This window comes from Venturia canescens, chromosome 2, assembly GCF_019457755.1.
Source record: "Venturia canescens isolate UGA chromosome 2, ASM1945775v1, whole genome shotgun sequence".
Classification (NCBI taxonomy): Eukaryota; Metazoa; Arthropoda; class Insecta; order Hymenoptera; family Ichneumonidae; genus Venturia; species Venturia canescens.
In genome coordinates this window covers 28,542,241-28,567,025 of record NC_057422.1, presented here as the reverse complement: position 1 = coordinate 28,567,025, position 24,785 = coordinate 28,542,241, and the positions used below count along the sequence as shown (strand labels likewise).

Below are 24,785 nucleotides of genomic sequence, written 5' to 3'. Positions count from 1 at the left end.
CGCTGGAAAAAGTTTTCAAATTAATAAAAAACTTACAATTTTATGCTCAGGGTGACGTCAAATCGATACTTACCTGAGAGATCCATATTCTTTCTACGGGGCGACCTAAAACACATAAAAACAATAGAAAAACACAAAAAAATAAATAAAATCGAAAAGAAAAGAGAAAATTACATGTTTATTACTATTTTTATAAATAATAATAATTTTATATTCAAAAATTCAATTTCCGATAATAAAAATGTTGATTGTTCAAAAGTTACGTGCAACCACGCTGAATTACTAATTTAAATACTCTCAATTTCAAAATAACGTATTTACGCAAGTCAAATTATTGAAAAATTGGAAGCTGTGTACAAAACAAGCAGTGTCATGCTCCGTCTCGCTCTACGGGTTCCCTAGATCACGAAAAACATGTTTCCGATAGTAAAAATATCAATATTTTTGAAGATAATCATCAAGAAAGGTTAATTATGCATCATTATGGGTTAATTAAACGAGTTAGGACTCAAAAAACCGTTAAAATAGCCAAAAACGCAATTTTCTGAATTCTGGTAACGTCGCGCTTCTGTAGCGGCAAACTTCAGACGGTACCCGTAGCCAGGACTCTAAACTTTAGTTCCCGAGTAATCCGTACACGGCGAGTGGCGCTGAAGGCAGCCGAACTCGCGTAGCAACAGCCGAATTTAAACGAGAACGATCACTAGATTCATGACCTCACTCAGCAACGGACATTCGTTCGAAACGGAAGGAAAGCGCGTAGGAAGCAATCGAAAATTGTAATTCAAAAAGGATTCAGGACATACACGGACGAAAAAGGTAAAACGGATGATTTAGGCATGCAGGAACTAGGACAAATAATAAATAAATGGAAAGTAGAAATATGTAAAAAAAAAAAAAAAGAAAAAAAAGAAAATGAGGAAGTAAACGGGAATAGGAAATAATTTTTAGAATCATTATGACAGGAAATAAAAGAAATGGATGCTTCCACTCAAATGTCGGTGGAGAGGAAGAATTTCTCGCAACAAATTGGACACGAGGGCGAATGGGATACGAGCAGTTCAAGTTTGGGGGTGGAAAACGTGCAAAAAGAGAACAGGGAACATGGAAGGGTCAAATTCGTTCCAATTTTGAATCTCGAAATGAGCAGCAAAAGAAAACAGAACGTGGGGACGCAAACTGGTGGCTGCTCAAAAGAAAAGGCTGTCCAAACGGAATGGAGATTGGAAACGATAGAGATACCTGAATCACGGAAAAGCTCACGTCAAAATGTGCTATTGCTCCTAGCTCGCTCGTTCTGTTTTGAAAAGATGCGACGCGAGTTTACAACTCCTCCACTTCTCTCGCCAATAAAAGAAAATAACTGCGAAAATGGGGATATGGAAAATGATGACTGGACACAATGGAAAGTGGGCGAGTTTAGATGGAGCATCGACAATAAAGAAAATAACTCAAAAGGAGATGTAAATGAGGGAAGAAAGAAAAGGGAGAAGAATTGCGAAATACAAGAAATTACGCCTTCCAAGAGAATAAAGGGGATTCAGTGTCACAAGAAAGGAAGACAAATTAACGAAAAGGATCTGCAAACGCTCGTTGAGAAAAATTGGGTGAACGACGAGGTCATAAATATATATCTTGACATGATTATGGAGAGAGGAAATTTGGAGCAAATTCAATTTGAGAAGGTGTTTTGTTTCAACACATTTTTTTTTCCGCGACTTCATCTGAACGGAGAGGAGGCCGTGAGGAGATGGACCAAGAAAGTAAACATTTTCAAGTACGACAAGGTTTTTTTTCCCATTCATCTGGGAAATCACTGGCGGATGATAATTGCTGATTTTGGAACCCAAATTATCACGTACTACGACAGTTTGATGGGAGAAAATTTGAGACACCTCGAAACTGTGCGTGACTACATCACATTTGAGGTTGTTCAGAAAAATGAAGATCGTTTCAAAGAGAACGAATGGAAATTTCGAGTCGATAAAAGTGCTCCAAAACAAAAGAATGGATACGATTGTGGAGTATTTGTGTGTCTCTACGCGAATTATATATCCGTAAACAAGCCATTCGATTACGATCAAGATGATATTCCGAAATTGCGTCTGAAGATCAGCCAAGAATTAAAAAACCAAGAGTTAGATTAAAAAGAGAAGGAACAAGGAAAGACTCACAGTATCCTTGTCTGAGACTCTAAAAAAAAAAAAAAAAAAAAAAAAATTGTAAATAAATATAATGAACCTCGTTTTATTATAATTAAATTGTAGAGGATTCAATTTCATTATTTCCTATTGTTGTTTTTTTTTTAAGTCATTATTAATATTGTTATTACTGTCAGATAATTATTTTACGACTTCGACTAGGAACTCCTACCTTTATAAATCGATATCATATGCCTCTATTTAACCATTGTTAGACTATCGCAAATTAATAAATTACACTTGAAGTGAAAATTTTTATATTATTGTCAATATTGCCTAAAGCTAAGAATTATCAAAATCCATTCTATCGATGATCCCTGAAACCTGAAATAAGAGAATAAACCTGAAAAACATGCAAAATCATTCTATCGATGGTCCCCGCGCCTGAAAAAGAAAAATAAATTAGCAAAAATATTAAATCCAATTACAAAAATCATGAAAAATTACTTACCTATGAAGCCGATGTCCTGGGGTCCGCGAGCCTGAAAAAGAAAAACAAAAATGATTAGAAAGTAATTAAAAATAATTATAGAATGAAAAGAATACTAACTTACCTGAAAGAATTACTCCGAAAGCGCTGAAAAACCTAGAAATAAGAAAAAAGAGAGAAGAAAAGGAATAGAAAAAAAGGGGAAAAGGAAAATGGGGTGAAAGAGATTAATGAGAAAGTAAAAGGAGAGAAAAGAGGAGAATGGGGGAGAAATGAGAAGAATTTGGGGTAAAATGAATCAAAGTAAAAGGAAAGAAGGGATAAGAAGAACTAAGGGAGTACGAGGAGTATGGAAATGGAGTAGAATAGGGGATAGAAATTTGAGAACGGGGTAGGAAGAATAAGTAAATTAATAAAAGGGGAAGAATCCTGAAAATAAGACAAAGAACCTGAAAATCAAATAAATTGTAGAATAAAGTAACCTGAAAATAAAAGAACATAACTTGTAAATGAGAACAATAAACCTGAAAATAAAAGAACATAACCAGTAAAATAAAATAAACCTGAAAAACAATAAAAAAGAAACAATAAATGAATATAGTGGGACTAGAAAACCTGAGAATAAAAAGAAAAGGGGGGATAAAAACAATAAAGGGAGTGAAATAGACGAATAAAGAGGGAGCGGGAGTGATAGGAGATAAAAGAGACGGATGAAAAGGCTAGGAGTGAAAGAGGGAGAAAATATGTACTAATGGAAAGACGAAAATAATAAAAGTGGGGAAAAATGGGCGAATGAAATGCGAGAAGGAACTGAGAAAGGTAAAGTGGGGTAAAATGGACAGAAATAGAGAAGTGGGGGAAGTGAAAGGAGTGGGGATAGAGAACGGGTATAAAAGTCGGAGCTGCAGGCTCCGGAGCGCCATTAGAGCCGCAGTCAAGCTTCGAACAACACCGGGAGCTACCCAAGCGATCGAACGACATCGGGAGCTCTACCTCGTCATTCAAAGCGATCTAGATCTCTACAATTACCGAGATGCGGATTGACCCAGTGATTCCTGGAGTCCCAACGCCTTCTCCATGGCCAGCGACCTGGGAAGGAAGCTTCGAAATCATCGTGTTGGAGTTCCTCAACCCAACGAACTTCTCTTATACAACTCCACTCAAATTTGAGGAGCTGTGTGCATTCGAGAAGCAACTGTTCATCGACATCGTAGAAAGAAGCTATTATTCGAGGGCCCACGCTTCCATCGATCGGATCTATGCGATCATCAATGGAGACTCAGCGTATCGGGGAAAATTGGTCGACGTGGAGGATGGAGAGGCCACCTTATTATTAATCGACAGAGGGGTCACTCTCATGCATCCTGTTCATGAGCTTCAAAATCTACCGCATCATTACGTCAACGTGCCATCTTTTTGCACAAAAGCATTCATCTCGGGAATCAAACCGTTCTATGGGAACAAATGGGAAATGACCTGCAGCCTCCATTATCAACGGAAGCTAGTCGACCGGAAATCTAGAATCACCATCGTCGGCGATCATCCCACGAAGGAGGGTCACGAAGTTCACCTTTTCATAACTCCTCAACGGGTCAATCTGGGAGAAAGCTTGGTTAGGCACCAATATGCTCTACCAGGTGAATATGAATTCAGCCTTCGAGATGACATCACTTGTGCAACACCTGAAGAAATACAAAGATTGGCGAGTGGAGAGCAACTACAGGAGCCTTTTAATCCCATTGAGGCAGAGCTGAGACAACTAGAACATCTGCGACTCCTAGATTTGGAAGAAGAACAAATGAATGAGGTCAATCAACTCCGCTGATGGAAGAAAAGCTGAAAAACATCAAGAAACCTGCAAATCATCATTTTCAAGACATCATCGCCCTGTCCTCCCTTTATCTCCGAATCAAAATTGCATTTTTAAATTGTCTACGGTCCCAATCCCATTTCCGGTTTTCGAGAATTTGAATTTCTGTATTTTTTCTTTTTGTTTTGACTCCTTAAACGAGTTTTTGAGAACAAAAAGCATCATTTCAAAGATCTTTTTGTTCTGGGGGGCATTTGAGACGTAACACTCGCGTAGCGGCCCGAGCCCGCTCGAACTATCTTATACTACGCGTGCGAAAAACATCGCGGCGCGATGACGGGCGTGCGTCCCAACCGGCGGCCATGTTGGCGACTGGCACAAAGTCCCGAGCGAGCCGGCGGGCAACGCTCCGAACAGCGCCACTTGACAAGAAATCAAACTAAATCATAATTTCCTTATTCTAATTGTTTTCAAACTTTTTATTTATCAATATGAGCGTAATTAGACTCAAAATGTCGGGAAAAATAGCTGCTATCAAAGAAAAATAGAGAAAAGATTAAAGCTTGTAGAAAATTTGTGTAATTTCAAATAATGAGAAACACGAGCTCACAGCGCATGCGCAGGCATAAGCGTCGATGGGCTATAGGACCCAAACGTGACTTTTTGCGATTTTTCGGATACAATTAAAATTAATAATATTAAATAAAACAATGAAGCCAAATCGCTTAAATAATTAAACAATAAGAATTGGCATTGAAATTTCATTATTTTTAAGTCGTGTAGAGTGGAAAATTAATCAAAGCGGAATTCGGCGCATCGGGCAAAATAGCGATCAGCCAATAGCAAGGCGCGAATTAAGGCAGCGAGCCAATAGGGAAGCCCGTTACAAAAGAATGCGCAGAACGCGTCCGAAACTGAGAAATTCGGCGTTTGAGAGAATTTAGAGTGGGGAACGGGGTATAAGAGTCGGTGCACGGCTCATTCGGCAGGCAGTTCACCCTACCTCTAGAACCAACTCGGATCTCCTAGAAGAACTAGTAGACTCAAAGAGAAAAATACACTCTATTCTGATATAACCTAAAATCCTTTTTCCTATTATTCCTTTGGATGCCTGGGGTATTGGTGAGACTCGGCGACGTATCGATCCCGTAGTCCAGGGTCCATTCCACATAACCTATAATTTCCGAATTTCGCTGCACGGGGCATTGGTGAGACTCGGTGACGTATCGATCCCGTGGTCCGTGGGCAAAATTACCTAACCTAGTGAATACTCAGGACATTGGCGAGACTCGGCGACGTATCGAGCCCGTGGTCTGGGGTTCACATCCTAACCTGTCTTGTGTTTTTGAGCATTGGCGCCATTCGGCGACGTTTGAGGCCCGTGGTCAAGCACAAACTTTCCACCTAGCATTTTTGGGTTTATTGAGAATAGAGGCGATAAATAAATGATTTTATGATTAATTATTATTAAATTCAAAATTGTTTCATAATTTATCCAATTTGGTTGGGTCGAACGAATTAATTAGCATTAGAATTGAATAAATCAATAATCCGCATCCCATTTGAACCATTGTACGACTCCAAAGTCAAGATAAATCATCTGATCAAATTATAATCGGTTATAACGAATAAAAACAAATAACAAGCGGATAAAAGCGTTAATTCAAGAGGCAGCGGTGAGACTAGAGTTTGTATAGCGTCAAAAGCGATCAAGAAACATAAGAAATTGTAAAAACAAAAGCGCTCAACACTCTTGAATTATCAGCAAGCGTAAGGACTCAGGCTCAAGTGGTTAGGATTACAGGACATCGTTTGTCAATCGGTAGTGTTTGCAAATTTCATTATTTTTTTTGTTTGTTTTTTTGAAAAATTTCATGCAAGCGGAAAGGAGAGGCAATAGAATAAGCAGGGACACGATAAATCATAAAGCGTTCTTTATTGTATAAACAAAAACAAAAACAAATTTGAAAATTCAATCGAAATTTCACACAGTAAAACGCTCCGTTTTTCCGGGTCTTTCGAGTCTTCTCTCGCCTGACTTGGTCAAACAACGCGGACAAACAAAGATTAAAATTAAAAACGCGTATCATTTTGTAAAAACATAATAGTATTGTTTAATAAATTCATCTTTGTTATCTTATCAACAATTCTTGTCTCTCGTCTCGTTCATACCTGCTCCTTTTAAAATTAAGGTAGCTCGAACCGACGCGTGGCGGCGTTCAGGCCGGGTCGGCTAGAGCGTTACGTTACAATATATTATATTATACAATATATAATATAAAATGATAATAATATAATAAAACAAAAAAATTGAATAATACGAATAACATTAAATAATAAATAATAAAAATAAAAAAATATAAAATTCTGGTCGACGCCGCTGGATTTTTCGAGGATGTCTAGGGCGATAGATCATGGGTTTTGGAGGACTAGGTTTAGGTACATTCTATCGCGAATTTCGATTTCTAGGTGGACGACCCCATAGTTTTTTATGTCCAGATATATTCCTCCATGGTTTTCGCGATCGAGGTTGACGGCTCCACAGGTTTCGATGTCCAGGTATGTTTCTCCATGGTTTTCGTGGTCTCGGATAATTCCTCTATGGGTTTCGATGTCTAGGTATATTCCTGTATGGTTTCTGATGTGCAGGTGTATTTCTCCATAGTTTTTAATGTCCATGTGTATTTCTCCATAGTTCTTGATGTCTAAGGTAAATTTCTCCATGGTTTTCGTGGTCTAAGTTTGTCTCTTCATGGTTTTCGCGGTCGAGGTCGATGGTTCCACAGTTTTCGATGTCTAGGTATGTTTCTCCATGATTTTCGTGGTCTAGGATAATTTCTCCATGGGTTTTGATGTCTAGGTATATTCCTTCATGGTTTTCAATGTCTAGACGTGTTCCTTCATGGTTTTCGTGGTCTAGGTATATTCCTCCATGGTTTTCGATGTATGGATATGTTTCTCCATGGTTTTCGTGGTCTAGGTACATTGCTCCATGGTTTTCGTGGTCTAGGTAGATTCCTCCATGGTTTTCGTGGTTCAGGTATATTCCTCCAGAGTTTTCGATGTCTGGATATGTTTCTCCATGGTTTTCGTGGACTAGGTAGATTCCTCCATGGTTTTCGTGGTCTAGGTAGATTCCTCCATGGCTTTCGCAGTCGAAGTCGATGGCTCCACAGTTTTCGATGTCCAGGTATGTTTCTCTCGGGTTTTCGTGGTCTAGGATAATTCCTCCATGGGTTTCGGTGTCTAGGTATATTCCTCCATGGTTTTTGTGGTCTAGGTATGTTTCTTCATGGCTTTCGCAGTCGAGGTCGACGGCTCCACAGTTTTCGATGTCCAGGTACGTTTCTCTCGGGTTTTCGTGGTCTAGGATAATTCCTCCATGGGTTTCGATGTCTAGGTATATTCCTCCATGGTTTTCAATGTCTAGGCATGTTTCTTCATGGTTTTCGTGGTCTAGGAAAATTCCTCCATGGGTTTTGATGTCTAGGTATATTCCTTCATGGTTTTCGATGTCTGGATATGTTGCTACATGGTTTTCGTGGTCCAGGTATATTCCTCCATGGTTTTCAATGTATGGATATGTTACTGCATGGTTTTCGTGGTCTAGGTATGTTTCTTTATGGTTTTCGCAGTCGAGGTCGACGGCTCCACAGTTTTCAATGACCAAGTATGAAGGACCACGAAAACCATGTTCCTTCATGGTTTTCGTGGTCCAGGTATATTCCTCCATGTTTTTCGTCGTCCAGGTATATTCCTCCATGGTTTTCAATGTCTAGGCATGGTTCATCATGGTTTTCGTGGTTCAGGTATATTCCTCCATGGTTTTCGATGGCTGGATATGTTTCTCCATGGTTTTCGTGGTCTGGGTATGTTTCTTCATGGTTTTCGCAGTCGAGGTCGACGGCTCCACAGTTTTCGATGTTCAGGTATGTTTCTCTCGGGTTTTCGTGGTCGAGGATAATTCCTCCATGGGTTTCGATGTCTAGGTATATTCCTCCATGGTTTTCAATGTCTAGGCATGTTTTATCATGGTTTTCGCGGTCGAGGTCGACGGCTCCACAGTTTTCGATGCCCAAGTATGCTTCTCCATGGTTTTCGTGGTCTAGGATAATTCCTCCATGGGTTTTGATGTCTAGGTATATTCCTTCATGGTTTTCGATGTCTGGATATGTTCCTACATGGTTTTCGTTGTCCAGGTATATTCCTCCATGGTTTTCAATGTCTAGGCATGTTTCATCATGGTTTTCGTGGTCCAGGTATATTCCGTCATGGCTTTTGACGCTAGGTCAACAATTCCATAGTTTTCGATGTTTGGTTATGGTTCTCCATGGTTTTCATGGTCTAGGTCGACGGTTCCATTGTTTTCGATGTCTACGTCGACAGCTCCATGGTTTTCGATGGCTAGGTATATTTCTCCATGGCTTTCGTCGTCCAGGTATGTTTTCCCATTGTTTTCGTGGACTAGGTTGACGACTTCATAGTTTTCACCATCCCAGTCGATAGCTCCATAGTTTCCGATGTTACGATGAATTTGTCCATGGTTCCTGATATGGAAGTCAATGGCTCCATAGTTTCCGATAGTGTGGTGAGTTTTTCTAAGCTTTTCGATATCTAGGTCGTCGGCTCTATAGTTTACGATGTCTAGTTTGGCGACTATACGGTTTTCGATGCCTAGGTGGATGCCTTCGTATTTTTCAATATATATTCGACAATTTTATATTTCCCGATATTTAGGTAAACGGTGCAATGGTTTACGATATATTTCCTCATAGTTATCGATATCTAGATCTGCGCTTTAATAGTTTGCATTGACGAGGCAGGTTCAGACGTTATAGAAGACCATGAAAAAATATCACTGGACACCAATAACCATAAAGCTGTGGTCTTAGACATTGAATACCATGGAAACATCTCCTTGGACATTGCAAACCATTGACAGTATCCATGTCAACATGGAATCCATGAATGAAAAGAAGATAGTTTCAAAAATCATTTTTCCAAGTAAACAAGTAGAGCTTTTCAAAAAAAGGAATAGAAAATGAAAATATCATCCCATTGCATAGGAATTTCCCATTCTTTCATTGGAAAATTCGATTTGCTGAATGGATAATCAAAATCGTCACCATTATTGCTTGTAAAAGGTTTCAACTCACATGAACATAACCGCAAAGTTTTCGTCCGTCTACATAGAATAATTGGCTGTGTCGATTGCTTTTCGCACATAGAGAAAAGCACTCAACTTGAAACAAATCGTTTTAAAAATTTTCGTCGAAGACGAGGAATGTATTTTTTCTCTTAAGTAAATATTGTCACGCCTCTAAAAAATCAGCTAAATTAGAAAAAAAATAATTGACAAAGTAAAAAAAGAACGCCAATTATTAAAAGGTCGCGACCGTAGTTTCCAATAATTTTCTATATTTGCATTATCAATAAAAAACTTCAAAATATAAAAAAAAAATGAGATCGTTTTCTGAAGTTGACAAATATAGTGAATGAAATACGATTCCTATATAGTTGTCACGTCTCGCAAAAAGAAGTGAAATCAGTAAATATTAAAACTTCAAAAAGTAAAAAAGGCACGCCAAGTATTAAAAGGTCGTGACCGTCGTTTTAAATGATTTTCTATATTCGCATTGTCAATAAATAAATTTAAAAAAATGTTCAACTGTGAAAAAATTAGAGATCTATTGTAACATATACAGTGAATGAATTACGTTTCCTGTAGGAATTCTGAATTTTGGAAATAAAAAAAAATGAGATCATTTTCTAACGTAGCCAAGTACAGTGAATGAATTAAGGTTCTTGTGGAATTCATTCGTGTACACTTTTAGCCCTAATCCCTCACTTATTCAGAAAAATTTTCCAGCAAACGTCACAGAGCAACAAAGGTTTCTCGAATGATTCTGCAATTATTAAGAGATTATCATCTGTTTTTATGCTAGCTCGGATTATAAACTTAAAACAGTTTACGCGTACAAGTGCATGCATTGTATCTATACGATGAACTGCACAAATTCATTTTCAACATTACACACAAGCTTGGCGTGCATGGTTTTCAATCGGAAGCTCGGCGAAGGAATGCCTCATCCGTCCATATATTTGAAGAAAACTTGATGATCCTCTCATGTAATTGTTTTTTAATTTGCCATCCCTTTTCCATCCATCTATTTTATTGAGTAGTTCGACATGAGATACCGCGCTGTGTACACAAAGAAAAATATCTATTCTTGACTAGTTTGACTGATAAATTCATTACTCCAAATGTTTCGTATTCAACGCGTTTTCTTTTCTCAAATCAATGTTTACACAGCTTACTTCTTTGTTCATCCATTTCAATACTTGTGTAATTCATCCAATCATCTGCCCATTTGGTAAAAAAAAGAGTGTACGGACAAACGAGTGAAAGTGACGCGTGGATAAATTAAAATGCGTATGGGCATGAAAGAATGGCCGTATCTATCCGTACAAGATAAAGGCATATAAAGGGATTGATTAATTTCATTTCTTTATCCGTTCGTTTGATTGTTCAATTTTATCCACAAATTTCACCCATCTGTATTGTTTACCAAATCATTATATAACAGGGCCCCTCTTATTTTATTGGGGGATCGGTTTTTTTCACACTCGTTCATACAATTCTAATTAATTATTGTTTTCATAGTAAATTTGAACAATTGTCTCTTCCCGAGCTTCCGATTGAAAACCATGCACGCCAAGCTTGTGTGTAATGTTGAAAATGAATTTGTGCAGTTCATCGTATAGATACAATGCATGCACTTGTACGCGTAAACTGTTTCAAGTTTATAACCCGAGCTAGCATAAAAACAGATGATAATCTCTTAATAATTGCAGAATCATTCGAGAAACCTTTGTTGCTCTGTGACGTTTGCTGGACAATTTTTCTGAATAAGTGAGGGATTAGGGCTAAAAGTGTACACGAATGAATTCCACAAGAACCTTAATTCATTCACTGTACTTGGCTACGTTAGAAAATGATCTCATTTTTTTTTATTTCCAAAATTCAGAATTCCTACAGGAAAGGTAATTCATTCACTGTATATGTTACAATAGATCTCATATTTTTTCACAGTTAAACATTTTTTAAAATTTTTTTTATTGACAATGCGAATATAGAAAATCATTTAAAACGACGGTCACGACCTTTTAATACTTGGCGTGCCTATTTTACTTTTTGAAGTTTTAATATTTACTGATATATATTCAAGTAAAACCTCAGTCAAATAAAGAGTCCAGTACACAAACCTCATAGAATAAAATCCAGTTTTATAAATATCAAAGAATTACAAAATGATCCAACATAAAGAATTACCTCAATTTTCAATTTATGTTACTTTTGTTTTTTCTTGTGTGTTTGAGTTTTTGTTTGTGATGTGCCGTTCATTGAAATTATTTCAAACTTTCGGGAACATTTTAATACGCAGCTTAATTACATGTATCATTTCTTTTTTTCTGTTTTTTATAGATAGTTGTTGTGATAGAATATGTGGATAAAGAATTGTACGAGATTCTGGGAAAAGCAGGACGTCTTCCCGAAGAAAGAGCTAGATTGATCGCCTGCGATCTTGTATCTGCACTCTATTATCTCCATTCCAATAGAGTCTTGCACAGGTATATTTTTTTTCATTCTATTAAACTATAAAAATATTCAAAAGAAATAATATGAGAAATCACAAAAAGGTGGAATTAAAAGCTTACTGAAACACAGAATTGGATAAAAAAACAATAGGCATACTATCGCAATGACAGCAGTATGAATTGTGTTCAAATATGAGTTAAAAGTACTTGTCCAGCCCATTACTTTTCATTAAAATTTGTCATTCAAGTAAAAATCATTCATAAAAAAATAAAAGTGTACAGCAAACTCTCATTGAACATTTTTTGCAATGCGATTTATTATCAGTTTAATGTTTTCAATAATAGTACAGGTTAGGTCTTATATAGAATAGAGTTTGTTCGATGGAATAAAATGAAAAGTAAAAATTAATGTCATTGCAATATGAACTATATTATTCTATAACTACTATGTTATGTCAACTAACTATGTTATTCTAGAAGGTTGAACATATTTATTATGCAAAATGTTTTTCATTCATCGATGCATAATAACATACTTTGTATATTACAGAAGAATTCGTTGGCTTTTTATATTAAATTAACGCAAATAAGTAAGAATTAGTTGAAAATAACTTTCTCGAAGCCCTCTGTAAGCATACTTAAGATCCATCAGTTTCAGAAGGGTCCTGATTTTTATTTGAATAAAAACTTTCAATAAAAAGTGATGAGTCAGATAAGTACTTTTAACATATTGTGACGAAACACTCCGCGAGACGGCCCGAGCCCGTCGAAACGAACGAAAAACATCGCGAACGAGAGATCGCGGACAAAAACATCGCGACGACTACGCACGCTGGTGACAGGTGGCGGCCATCTTGGGTCGCTGTGCATGAGCCCGAGCGAGGCTCCGGCACCGCGTTGAACTACGCCGCGTTACATAATCCCGAAAAATTATTCTTTTTGTATTCTATTATTTTGAGTCGGATAAGAGCGTAATTACAATGAAAATGGACTTCCGTTTCCGGTGACAGTGGGGAAACAGTGGAGAAAAATAAGGTGCGGGAAATAAAGGGAAAGAGAGCAAAGAAACAGTGTGGGGAGAGAAAGTGAGGGTGGAAAAGTGGGGAAGAGCGGCGGTAAGAGTGTGGAGGGCAAAAGAGCGTAAGTGGAAGGTGGGGGAAGAAGTGAAAAAACCGAGGATAAAAAGGGGACGAAAAGATAGAGGTTAGAGTGGCTTAGTGGCTTAGGGTGAAGTAGGTAGAGAGTGAGGTGTGAGAAGTTGGGAGTAAGCGAGCGAGGAAAAGTAGGTCAGCGGCGTGTGGAGAACGGCGAAAGTAGGAAAGAGGAGCAGGTTGGTAAGGTAGAGGAGGGATAGGTAAGGTAGGAAAGAAAGGATAAAGAAGGAAATAGAGAAGGAGAGTGGAGATAGTGGATATAAAGGAAATGAGTGAGCAGAGCAAGAGAGGAATGGGGGACGGGGTAATGAGAGTGAGGAGCATGGAGGGGGGGGGAAGAGCGAGTAGTGTAGGGAATATAATGGAAGCGATTCTGGCAGGGGACAGGAAGAAGAGGGAAAGGGAGGAAGGAATGGCGAGAGGGGAAGACGGAGGGGAGGTGGAGGCGTTTAAGAGAAGTAGAAAAGTGGCGAGGTCGCCGGAGAGAGAGGAGGGAGAGGCGGACGAGATAGTAAGAAGGGTAGGGGAGATGATGAAGGAGTTGTTGAAGCAGGAGTTAAGGCAAGAGTGTGGGAGAATAGAGAGTAAGGTGGACAGGTGGGCGGAAGAGGTGAGAAAGGAGCATGATGAGATGAGAAGGCAGTGGGGAGAGGAGAGGGAAATGTTCAAAAAGAAGATTGAGGAATTGGAGCGAAAAGTGGAGGTACTGGAGAAGGAAAGAGGGGAGGGGGGAGAGGGTGGGGAAAGGATAGGGAGAAGAGTGTGGGAGGTGGAAAAAGAGCTGGAGAGGAGAGAGAGGGAGGAAAGGAGAAACAATATAGTGGTGAGAGGGGTGAATGTGGCTGAAGGGGTGGAGTGGGAGAGGGAGATAGAGAAGATATGGGAGAGATTAGGAGTGGAAGGAGGCAGGAAAGAGATGAGAAGAATAGGGAGGGTGGATGAGGGAGGGAAGGGGATGGTGTTAATAAGGCTGGAGGGAAGGGAGAAGAAGGTGGAAATAATGAAAGCGAAAGTAAAGTTGAGAGGGAATAGAGAAAGGATAGAGGATGATCTGACAAAAGAGGAAAGGAGAATAAAATGGCTGGTAGAAGGGCAGGCATATGAGGAGAGGAGAAAAGGAAAGAGGGTGAGGGTAGGATATATGAGGATGTGGGTGGATGGAAAGGTATTGGTGTGGAATGAGGGAGAGGGGAGGTGCACGGAAAGTGTGGGAAACGAATGAGGGAAAGGGACGGGGGGGAGGCCAGGGGAGCAGTCAAAAGAAGGGGGAACGTGGTGAGAGAAAGCAAAATAGAAGAGGTATATAAAGTGGGATTTTGGAATGTGGCGGGGGTGATGAATAAGGACGAGGAGTTCTGGGAGGGTATAAGGCGATGGGATGTGGTGGTTATGTCGGAAACGTGGGCAACGGAGGAGGGGTGGGGGGCGATAAGGGAAGGATGGAAGAAGGGATTCAGGTGGGTGATACAGGGAGCGAAGAGAGGGAAGGGAAGGGGAAGGGCGAAGGGTGGTATGGCGTTCGGGGTGAAGGAAGAGATCGAGGAAGAAGAAGGGGGGACAGAGCCGGGGGAGGAAGGATGGATGGAAAGAAGGGTGAAGTTGGGGACGGAGTGGTGGATGATAGTGGGGGTGTACGTAAACGGGGACATGGAGAGGAAAAAGGAGCTGATGAGCCGGTGGATGGAAAGAGCAGGGGGGGGGAAGGTGGTGATTGGGGGGGATATGAACGTGAGAACTGGAAGGGAAGGCGGAGGTTGGGACGGATGGCGGGTAGGGGAGAGGGAAGCGGTGAGGAGTTCAAGGGACGAGATAGTGACGAAGGAAGGAAAAGAATGGTGCAAGTTCGTGAATGAGAGAGGATGGAGGATAGTGAATGGAAGTGTGGAGGGGGATAGAGAGGGGGAGTGGACGTTTGTGGGGGGAAGGGGTAAGTCGGTAATTGATTACGTGGTAGTGGGGGAGAAAGTGTGGGAAAGAGTGAGGAAATTGGAAGTGGTGAGTAGGGTGGACTCCGACCACATGCCGGTGGTAGTGTGGCTCAAGGGGAGGGGGGGAAGAAGAGGGGTGAGTAAGAAGGGAGTGGGGAAGAGGAAGGAGGGAAGAGGAGTGTGGACAGAGAAAGGAGTGGAGAAGTTTCGAGAGGAATTTGGGAGTTGGGAATGGGATGCAGAGGGGGTAGAAGAAGGATGGGAGGAAATGAGGGGGAGAATAAAGAGGGCGATGAGAAAGACTGAGGAAGAGCGGGCGGAGGGGCAGAGTGGGGGATGGTGGGATGAGGAATGTAGAAGGGCAAAGGAAGAGGCGAGAAGGGAGCTGGAGAGGTGGAAGAGAGAGGGAAAAGAAGAGGAAAGGTACAGGAGAGAGAAGAAGAAGTTCAGGAGAATTTGTGAAGAAAAGAAAATGAAGGAGAGGGAAAGGTGGGAAAGAGAGATAGAGGAGATAAGGACGGAGGGTCAGGTATGGGAGGTAGTCAATAGGGGGAGGAGGAGGAGAAAGGGGGTGAATAAAAAGATAAGAAGAGAAGAATGGGATAGGTACTTTAGAGAGGGGCTGGGAGGGGTAACAGAAAGAAGGGAGAGACTGGGGGAAAGGAGGAGGGAAGGGGAGGACGAAGAAGAAACGGTGATAACAACGGAAGAGGTGAAGAAGGCTATAAGGAAGTTGAAGGACAGAAAAGCGATGGGGGAGGATGGAATTCCGAACGAAGTGTGGAAGTACGGAGGGGAGAGGGTAGTGAATAGCCTGAAGAGGATGTGCGAGAAGGTGTGGATGGGGGAAGGGTGGCCGGAAGGTTGGAAGGAAGGGATAGTGGTGCCAGTAGTGAAGAAGGGGGAGGGGAAAAGGGTAGAGGAATATAGAGGGGTGACTCTAACGCAAACGGCGTATAAGGTGTACGTAGGGATATTGGCGGAAAGATTGAGGATGGAGGTGGAGGGGAAGGGGATGATGCCAAGGAGTCAGGCGGGATTCAGGGAAGGGATGGGAACTATGGATAACGTATACGTACTGAACTATTTGATAAATAGGGAAATAACGGAAAGGAGGGGAAAGGTGGTGCTGTTGTTTGTTGATTTGAAGGCGGCCTTCGACTCGGTGGATAGGGCGAAGCTGGTGGAGAGTATGAGGAAGAGAGGGGTAAGGGAGGGGCTAATTGAGAGGTGCGAGGAGGTGATGAAGGAGACGTATGCGAGGGTGAAGGTGGGTGGGGAAAAAGGTGAGAAGTTTTGGACAGAGAAAGGGGTTAGGCAGGGGTGTCCGCTGAGCCCGCAGCTATTTACGCTGATGCTGGCGGACATGGATGAGGAGCTGGAAAAAGGGCGGTGGGGAGGGGTGAAGCTGGGGGGTGGGGGAAGGTATATTCGCTGGCGTATGCGGATGATGTGGTATTGTTGGCGAAGGATGAGGACGAGATGAAGGGGATGATGAGGACGTTGGAGAGGTACATAGAGGGGAAAGGGCTGGAGGTGAATACGGGAAAGACGAAGGTGATGAGGTGTAGGGTGGGAGGGGGAAGAAAAAGAAAGGTGGTATGGCAATGGGGAGGAGTAAGGATAGAAGAGGTGAATAGGTATACGTACTTGGGTTATGTGGTGAGAGCGAATGGAAGTCAGGAGGAGCAGGTGGAGGAGAGGGTGATGAAGGCGGCGAAGATAATGGGGAAGGTATGGGGGTTAGGAAAAAATAAGTTTGGTAGCGATTGGGGAAGGAGAGTGTGGCTTTTCGATAAGTTGGTGTGGCCAGTAGTGGGTTATGGAGTGGAGATTTGGGGGTGGAAGGGGAGGGAGATAGTAGAGAGGCTGCAGGAAAGGTATTTAAGATGGGTGCTGGGGGTGTCGAGAGGGGTGGCGGGGTATATGGTGAGGGAGGAACTGCAAAGGGATAAGCTGGAGGTGCGAGCGGGGATGAGAGCATGGGGATACGAGAAGAGATTGGAGACGGGGAAAGGGGGAGAATTGGCGAGAAGATGTAGGGGTGAGATGAAGAGAAGGGCAGGCGGAAGGCAGGAAGCAAGAGGATGGGAGAGTGAAAGGAAGGAGTTTTACTTAAGGATGGGATGGGATCTGGAGGAGGTGGAGAGGAGATGGGAGAGTGGGGATATGAAGGGGGAGTATATAGTGAGGGAGGAGAGAGTAAGGCAGGAGGAGGGGAGATGGGAGAGGATAATTAAATCAAGGAGTAACAGGGATTACAAGTTTGTGAAGGAGAGAGGGATCCCGGGATATTTGAAAAAGGGGTGGAAGGAGGAGAGATGGGGGAGGGTAGCCAGGTTCAGGCTAGGGGACGAGATGAGAGGGGGAGGTACTGGGAGCAGAGGGAAGGGAGGGAGTGTAGGATGTGCACGAGTAGCAGGGAGACGTGGGAGCACGTGATGGAGGAATGTACGGGGTGGGGGGCGGAGGAGGGTTGGCAAAATATGAGGGAAGAGGTGTTGGGAGGGGAGGGTCAAGGGGAGGAGTGGATGAAGAAGATTGAGGAGTGGAGAGGGTAGAAGGGAGGGAGTAAAAAGGTGCAGCGGAAACGGAGGTCGCGCGCGGCGTGCAATGGTGTAAGAGGAGTGAGGAATGTGTGTGGGTGTGAATGATATCTCTCTCTCTCGAATTGGAGCGTGTATAGGTTAAGGGCGAGAAGGCAAATAGGCTAAAGAGAAGAAGGGTGTAGAATAAGGAAATGTGTAAATTATGTGTAAATTATGTATATCGAAAAATGTAAAAAGGTGTAAAAATGGAATGTTAAGGAAGTCGAGCTGTAACCCGAAAGGGAAAAATAAAGGCTATATATATACAATGAAAATAATCGGTAAAATAACACGAATTCAAGAAAAATGATGACGAAACAAATTAATGATATAAAATCAAATCAAAAACGAATAATGTAAAAATCGACTGCGGCGCATGCGCGGGCAGAGCATTAATGGGCTACAGGACCGCGTACGTGACTTTCATCGATTATAATTGTTCAAATCATATTAAATCAACTAACAATGCTGAAAGATGAAGAAAATTAAATAAGAACTAATCAAATGGAAGTTTTTATTGTTAAAAATCACACAAAGCTGAAAAATATGAAAAGCGGTGCTCCGCGCATCGTATGTTAGCCCGCTCAACCAACGGGCGAGCGTGAAACATGGCAACGGGCCAATACGAAAAGGCGTTACAGAAAGGAGCACAGAACCGATCGAAAACATAGATTCTCTGCGCTAGAGAATCTTATGGTGGGGAACTGGGTATGAGAAGCGCTGCGCGACTGATTCGGCAGTCAGTTCTCCCTGCCTACAAGACCAGCTTGAATCTCTTGAACAGTCTAGACTCTAAACTCTGCTCGAACAATCAAAAACTCCTTTTTCTTAAATTTTCCTGGATGCCTGGAATCTCAGAGCGATTCGGTGACGTTTCAATCCCAGAGTCCAGGGTCCACTCTTCAGTTTTTCTGGATTTCCGTTGCACTGGATCTCGGAGCGATTCGGTGACGTTTAAATCCCAGAGCCCGTGGACGGTAAATTACCTAACCTAGTGGATGCACAGGATCTTGGAGAAATTCGGTGACAGTTAAATTCCAGAGTCTGTGGTCTGCGCTGCTCTTGCCTAATTCACCTAAATTTATTTTTTTTCTTTCATTTTTATGATTGTGAAGGACAGAGCTGGAATTCTTTTTTATTAATTAAAATCGTAAATAGTACAGCCATTCCGGTTCCGCCTCATGTAGTAATCTACCTTACCGACCGTCAACAAAGTAGATTCCCTGCTCTAACCCAAACAACCCCAAACGATCAATAATAAAGATGACCGCTCTAACCCAAACAAACCCAAGTAGTCGGTAATAAAAATGGCCGCTCTAACCCAAACAAACCCAAGCAACCCCAAACATGCAATCGGAATGAGCTCAAACCCAAACAAACCCATACGGTCGGTAAAAAAGGATGACGACTCTAACCCAAACAAACCCGGAACGGTCGGCAATTAAGATGGCCGCTCTAACCCAAACAAACCCAAACAGTCGTTAAGGGAGTTTTCCCAAATAATCGTTAAGGTAGTTTTCAAAAACAAACCGAAACAAACCCAAACACATTCGCGAGAGCGCTTCGAAGTGTACCGGTGGATAGCCGCTGGCAACTATCAAGATGGTCAACTGTCGGAAGTTCCTACTTGCCGCCGCTATGGTGATTTAAACCGAGTGCTCAAACCTTTACAGTCGGTAATGCAGATTTTCAAATACGTCCGAACACGTTCAAAGAGCCGGTAATGCAGATTCTCGAACGTGCGTGCGCCTCTGAAGAGTCGGCGGATCTGCATTACCGGCAACCCGATGGAATTCGATAAACTATTGGAATACTTCGAGTCGACTATCGGAATAGTTGAAGTTAACTAGTGGGAAAGTTACAGTTAACTATTAGGATAGTTAAAAATTGGAATAGTCAATGATAGACGCGGTTGATTATGACTGGTTTTTATTTACATTTTCTTTTATACACAAGGTATTAATTTAGATTGTTTACAACCCAAACGTGGGTAAAGAAGGACGTCTACTCAAACCCAAACAAACCCAAACAGGTCATTGAACGGAGCTCAAACCCAAACTTACCGTCGAAATGGGATCAAACCCAAACATTGAACTGAGAGCAAACACTTCAAAGCTCGCGCTGATAAATATCGATTCGGGTAGTAAAGATCTCGTGTGCGGAGCCTCGGCTAGGCGAGTATATAAGGAAGCGAGTAGTGCTTGGATTTCAGAGAATTTTCAGGGCTCACCATGGTAAGTCTATCCCATAAAAATTCTCTCATGTGCCTTTTTACAAATTCGAGGTTCTATGGCCTCGAGACCAATCGTTACAATTCTCGTCAAAGACTGTCGAATTTTGATTAACGAAGTACCCTCGGTACTTAGTGAGTCAGAGAGTTTTAGTCTTCAATATGAGTAACGTAGTATATATTTCGGCAACACCGTAGCCCCTGGGTTAGTGTACGTGCTCACGTACAAGCATTGAATCTACGTATAGTCGCGTATAGGAAAGGTTACAATCGGCCAGTACCCAGCTTCTGCGTATTTCTTTTTTCATCAGTGGTTAAAGAAATCCGAAGTGTGTACGGGAAAAGAAACATCCCTAACCTTAAAGAAGACTTTAAAAATGATTAAATTGACGGTGTCTTCATTTCATATTTTCTATTTCTTCTTGTTTCCGAAAATAATTGATGCATGAAACACACTAAATGTTCGTTACAAATGTATAATAATTCTTTTGCAATACTTTGTTTCTATCGTTGATTCAATTTGTGCATGTTCAGACGGTTTTGAAAGTGCTGCTGTAACTTATATTCGAATGAAGCGCCATAACCTACAATTCTGCGGTGTTGCCACATTCACGTGTTGCTCAAAAACCTTGTCTTATTTCAAGTCATTTCTTACAACACAAGCAAGCTTTGCATGATTTCCACAAAGAAAAATGTTCATTGGACATTCGTTTATATCTTCTCCAAATTTTATCAAAATCTGTTTGTTAACTTCAACGTTATAAATTAAAAAGTGCGTCTGAATCACAGATTCACATAAGACTCCATGTTCACTACTTCAAATTAAATCATTTATATCTCTTTTCAAAGTCAACCAAAGGTCACAAAATTTTAACTGAGTTATTTTTCGAAAGATTTTGACATCTTTACAAATTTTTATAATTTTCTGTTTGTTAATTAATTTACCGAGGGTACTTCCTTAATTGGTAAATTTATAGACTCGGGGGTTTTCCCCCTCTCGCGACAATATGGCGTGATATTCTTTCTCGAAGTTTCGGCGATGACATCGAAGGTCGATGCGTTCGTTCGGGAACGTCGATATTGCGCCGTCGATGCATTTATGCTGAGAACGCTTAATTTATATACTCTTCATTTTAGGAGTCCGATGTACGGGCACAACACAATGTTACTGATGTAAAATTATACATAAATCACAATGTTATCCTTATGGTAACATGAATTTGAATATACAGCAAAATCAGTATGCAGTACTATACGATATAAAAAATTAAAAACAATCGAAAAAAATTCTATAAAGAAAAACTAAAAAATTTTCAAACAAAATCATAAATATTAAACAAATTGAAAAATGTACTATCCAAGTTACATGCAATATAAAAATGTATGATATCAATATTCTACGAATGTTTCATGTTTCCTCATGTTTCCCTCATGATGATGGTGATAATGCTGATGAAACACGATGATCCCCTCATGTTTCATCGATTCCGAATGTGTCCACAATTTTGTGGGATTAAAACTATTTTCCGTAAAGTTTATGAATATTTTGTATTATTGAGAAATTTCCCCCCCTCATTTATGAATTTTATTTTCAATTTTTTTAATCAAATCGTTGTGAATAAAAAAGATGTGAAAATTTTTCAATGAAACGAATTTTTTGATTGATTTTCCGTAAAATTTGACAGAAAGAGAGAGAGAAAAAATATATATAATGCTCACCAAGTCCACCAGGAAACTTCCAATGACTTTTTGAAGCATTCTTTTCTATTCACAGTATCATACCCAGAGATATCAAGTTGATGTACACATGTCGATGTATAAAATTTTTAAACTCTGCATGTAGCGACTGAGTTCCAATCAGAGAAATGAAAAGTATTGAGTGTAGCAGGACCAACAGATTTGCTTATTTTTTAATATATATCTATTTTGAAAACATAAATTCTTATGCCAATCATAAATGGGCCACCGCTGACTTTTTGTACCATTTTGAATTATTTATTATTTATGTATTACCATATTCTATAATTTTTGAAAAATTTTCATAATTTATATATACCCATATTCCATAATCAAAAATAGGAAGTGCTAATACTTGGCGCACAAGTGTAAACACAGAATTTTCAAGGTTTGCCAGTATCTGCTGCAATTTCTTCATCTAAGTTATGATACAGACAGACAAAAGTACCACAGATTCATGAAATTAATTATGCCATAGTTAAAAAGAAAAAAGACAGCGCAATTGAAAGAGAACAGAAATCAAAGATGTTTCATGTATCTGTGCATTAGTTTCTGAAGACAGTAATTTCAGACCTATTCAGAAATAAGAAGGTGAAAACTTTAGTAATGAATATCTTCGTTAATATATTCCAGTCGGAACCAAAAAGTTAAAAGATTGGCATACCTGCTACTTCACAGAAATATCAAAGTTCATAGGTACTTGCTACGTACCAGTTATACAGACTTTGGTGCTATAGGGAAAAACACTTTAAAATTACCTGAACCACATTTTTGAAACTTATTATGACACATTCAAGAAAAAAGTGACAGATACGATGCATGTTGAAGCAAGCAAAATGCTGTAATTTTGTATGTCTCCATGGTTATCCGCAGACAAAATATTTGATCACATCCAAAAATGATCAGGTGTAGACTTACAGACATGAATTTTTCAACCCACAATGCCAATCGCAAACATGGTCTGGAAATATTCAATATACATGTCGCTTCATCACTTTGTCGAACTTTAGAGGTGTTCATTGCATTTCGAAGATACAAATTTTGATATCATGAAAATTAAGCACCCAATGACTTATTGAAATAAATTTCCAAATTTATCATGTAACAACTCAAGTGAATATATCTATGCATTTACATGGCCCAAAGATTTTTCAAAACTTGGGTGTATGAACAAGCAATCCTTTTTGTTATAAATATTTCAAATTATCTTGTTGAAATCAATATAAAGAAATAGAAATACGAATATCTCTCGTATTGTCTGGAGAACGAATAGAAATTGGTATGACTATATACTGTAAGCTAAGGAGGTGGAAAAAAGGGACCGGTGAACACAGCCAAACTAAATGAAAGAAATTTTGACAACAATACATTGAATTACTTGACCAAAGTTTTTTAAAATTTATTTGAATTCGTTTACACACAACCATCCACCTCTTTCTTTAATGTAATTACACAAGATAGAATTTCTGTTTGGAAAGAACGTTTTAGAGGTCATAATGAACGAACGTTTTTTTCTCATTGTTATTATTATTATTATTATTCAATAGTAATTAGTCACGTCATTAATAATATCGATTCCTTCCAATTTCAATAACCACTTTTATTTTTCTACACTCTGCACCCAACAGCACTCCGGCGGTCATAACCTCAAACGTCAACATGACGCGAAATCTCGCAAATTTGCTATCTATGTATATATTACGATATCAAAGTAGAACAGATCATTCTTAATTTTCACGACACATTATTCACGTTTTCACTTCTCAACATTTTACTCACTCTCAGTACACTGTATGAGATCAATTAATCCACTTTTGAGGTTTTATTTATTATAGATATTATTGTCGTGAAATGGGCTCGAAACTTATTGAAACTTCTTTTATGAAAAAAATAAAATTGATTATATCCACTGCTATTTTCAATAATGTTTTATTTATTTAAACGAAATTTGCAAATCTTGCACCGTTGATCCACGGGGCTACGATCGCAATCACTTTATAATAACATAACAGACGATAACAGACGGTATACAAGAAAACATTGAGGACTATCAGAAACTTTCTCATCGGCGATTGGTCGAGACGGATAGATTCTCACCGGTGATTGGTTATGATGGGCATCAAAAAGCCCTTGTATGTATCGGTCTGAACCCATATACGGATACGTCAGCTGCGTAAATGTGTTGGTACTTTTTGCATAATCTTGAGCACGTGCAAAGTTTTTTCTCAGCAATTACGCCACCGATCATGCTGATTTTGGGCGCAATCGAAAGAGAATTTCTTAATTAGCTGAAAGTCCAATTTTCAAATTGCGACATAACTCCTGAGCTTCGCAATTCAAGAAAATGACATGTCGATTTTACCCCCACCATCGCGAATCGTTTTATTCAGAGACAATATAGTCTCGGCGAGAGCCTCGGGCCAGCAGACGACAGGGCTGTCAATGTACTTGTCCCGAGACTCTACCGAGTCTCTTGATATACAAACTTTCAACCGATGTACTACAATAAGGAGACCGAACCATGACTTACAAAAACGGATTTTTTCAAATATGCTCCTCACATTGTGGTTGACCGCTCAAAGCAGAACGATTCTTTCAAGTCTGGACCTGTTTATGTGCGCCTTGAATTTGAAATAAGCATAAATATTCCTGCTCAAACATGCGCATACTGTTTCATTCTACACGATTGCATCGTTGAATACAATCCTGTGAGTGGTGGGGTTAGAAAATTCGTATAAAATCATGGTGATGATTTTACTAATCGTCAGTCGAGATGGACTTTATCGTTGATCTCCAGGGTTTCAAGGGGTCATGCAATGAATTTATCCCCAAAGAAATATCAATTATTCGAGCCAATGACAAAATTTATAAACCTCTAACGCTGTTCTTCAAATCACTATTTACTTGGGACGCTCTACCCGGTCGATATAAAATAACAAACAAATGGTTGGAACGAAATGTCCACGGGATTTCATGGGACTATGAGGGTCTATGATACACAACGGCAAAAATAATCATTCAAACAATCTCACAACGAGTCCGTGCGATATACGTGAAAGGATGTGAAAAGTCTTTGTGTCTGAAGAATTTCTTGGACCTATCATCGGA

At 40.1% G+C, this 24,785-nt stretch overlaps 2 protein-coding genes across 3 annotated transcripts in view; both read left to right on the top strand.

Annotated features, from left to right (window-relative positions):
• fu (STKc_STK36 domain-containing protein fused) overlaps window positions 1-24,785 on the top strand; it is a 316,353-nt gene that overhangs the window by 44,477 nt on the left and 247,091 nt on the right. Inside the window, exon 3 of one of the 2 annotated variants that reach the window (XM_043413204.1) lies at window positions 11,928-12,073. The exons of the other annotated variant lie outside the window; for it this stretch is intronic. Within the exon in view, the coding sequence (XP_043269139.1) occupies window positions 11,928-12,073 (146 nt within the window). The remainder of the gene's footprint in view (window positions 1-11,927; window positions 12,074-24,785) is intronic. 2 annotated transcript variants of the gene reach the window in all.
• LOC122407179 (sentrin-specific protease 1-like) lies at window positions 281-2,190 on the top strand. The gene has a single exon (XM_043413209.1). The coding sequence runs from the start codon at window positions 978-980 to the stop codon at window positions 2,145-2,147; it is 1,170 nt and encodes a 389-aa protein (XP_043269144.1). The 5' UTR covers window positions 281-977; the 3' UTR covers window positions 2,148-2,190.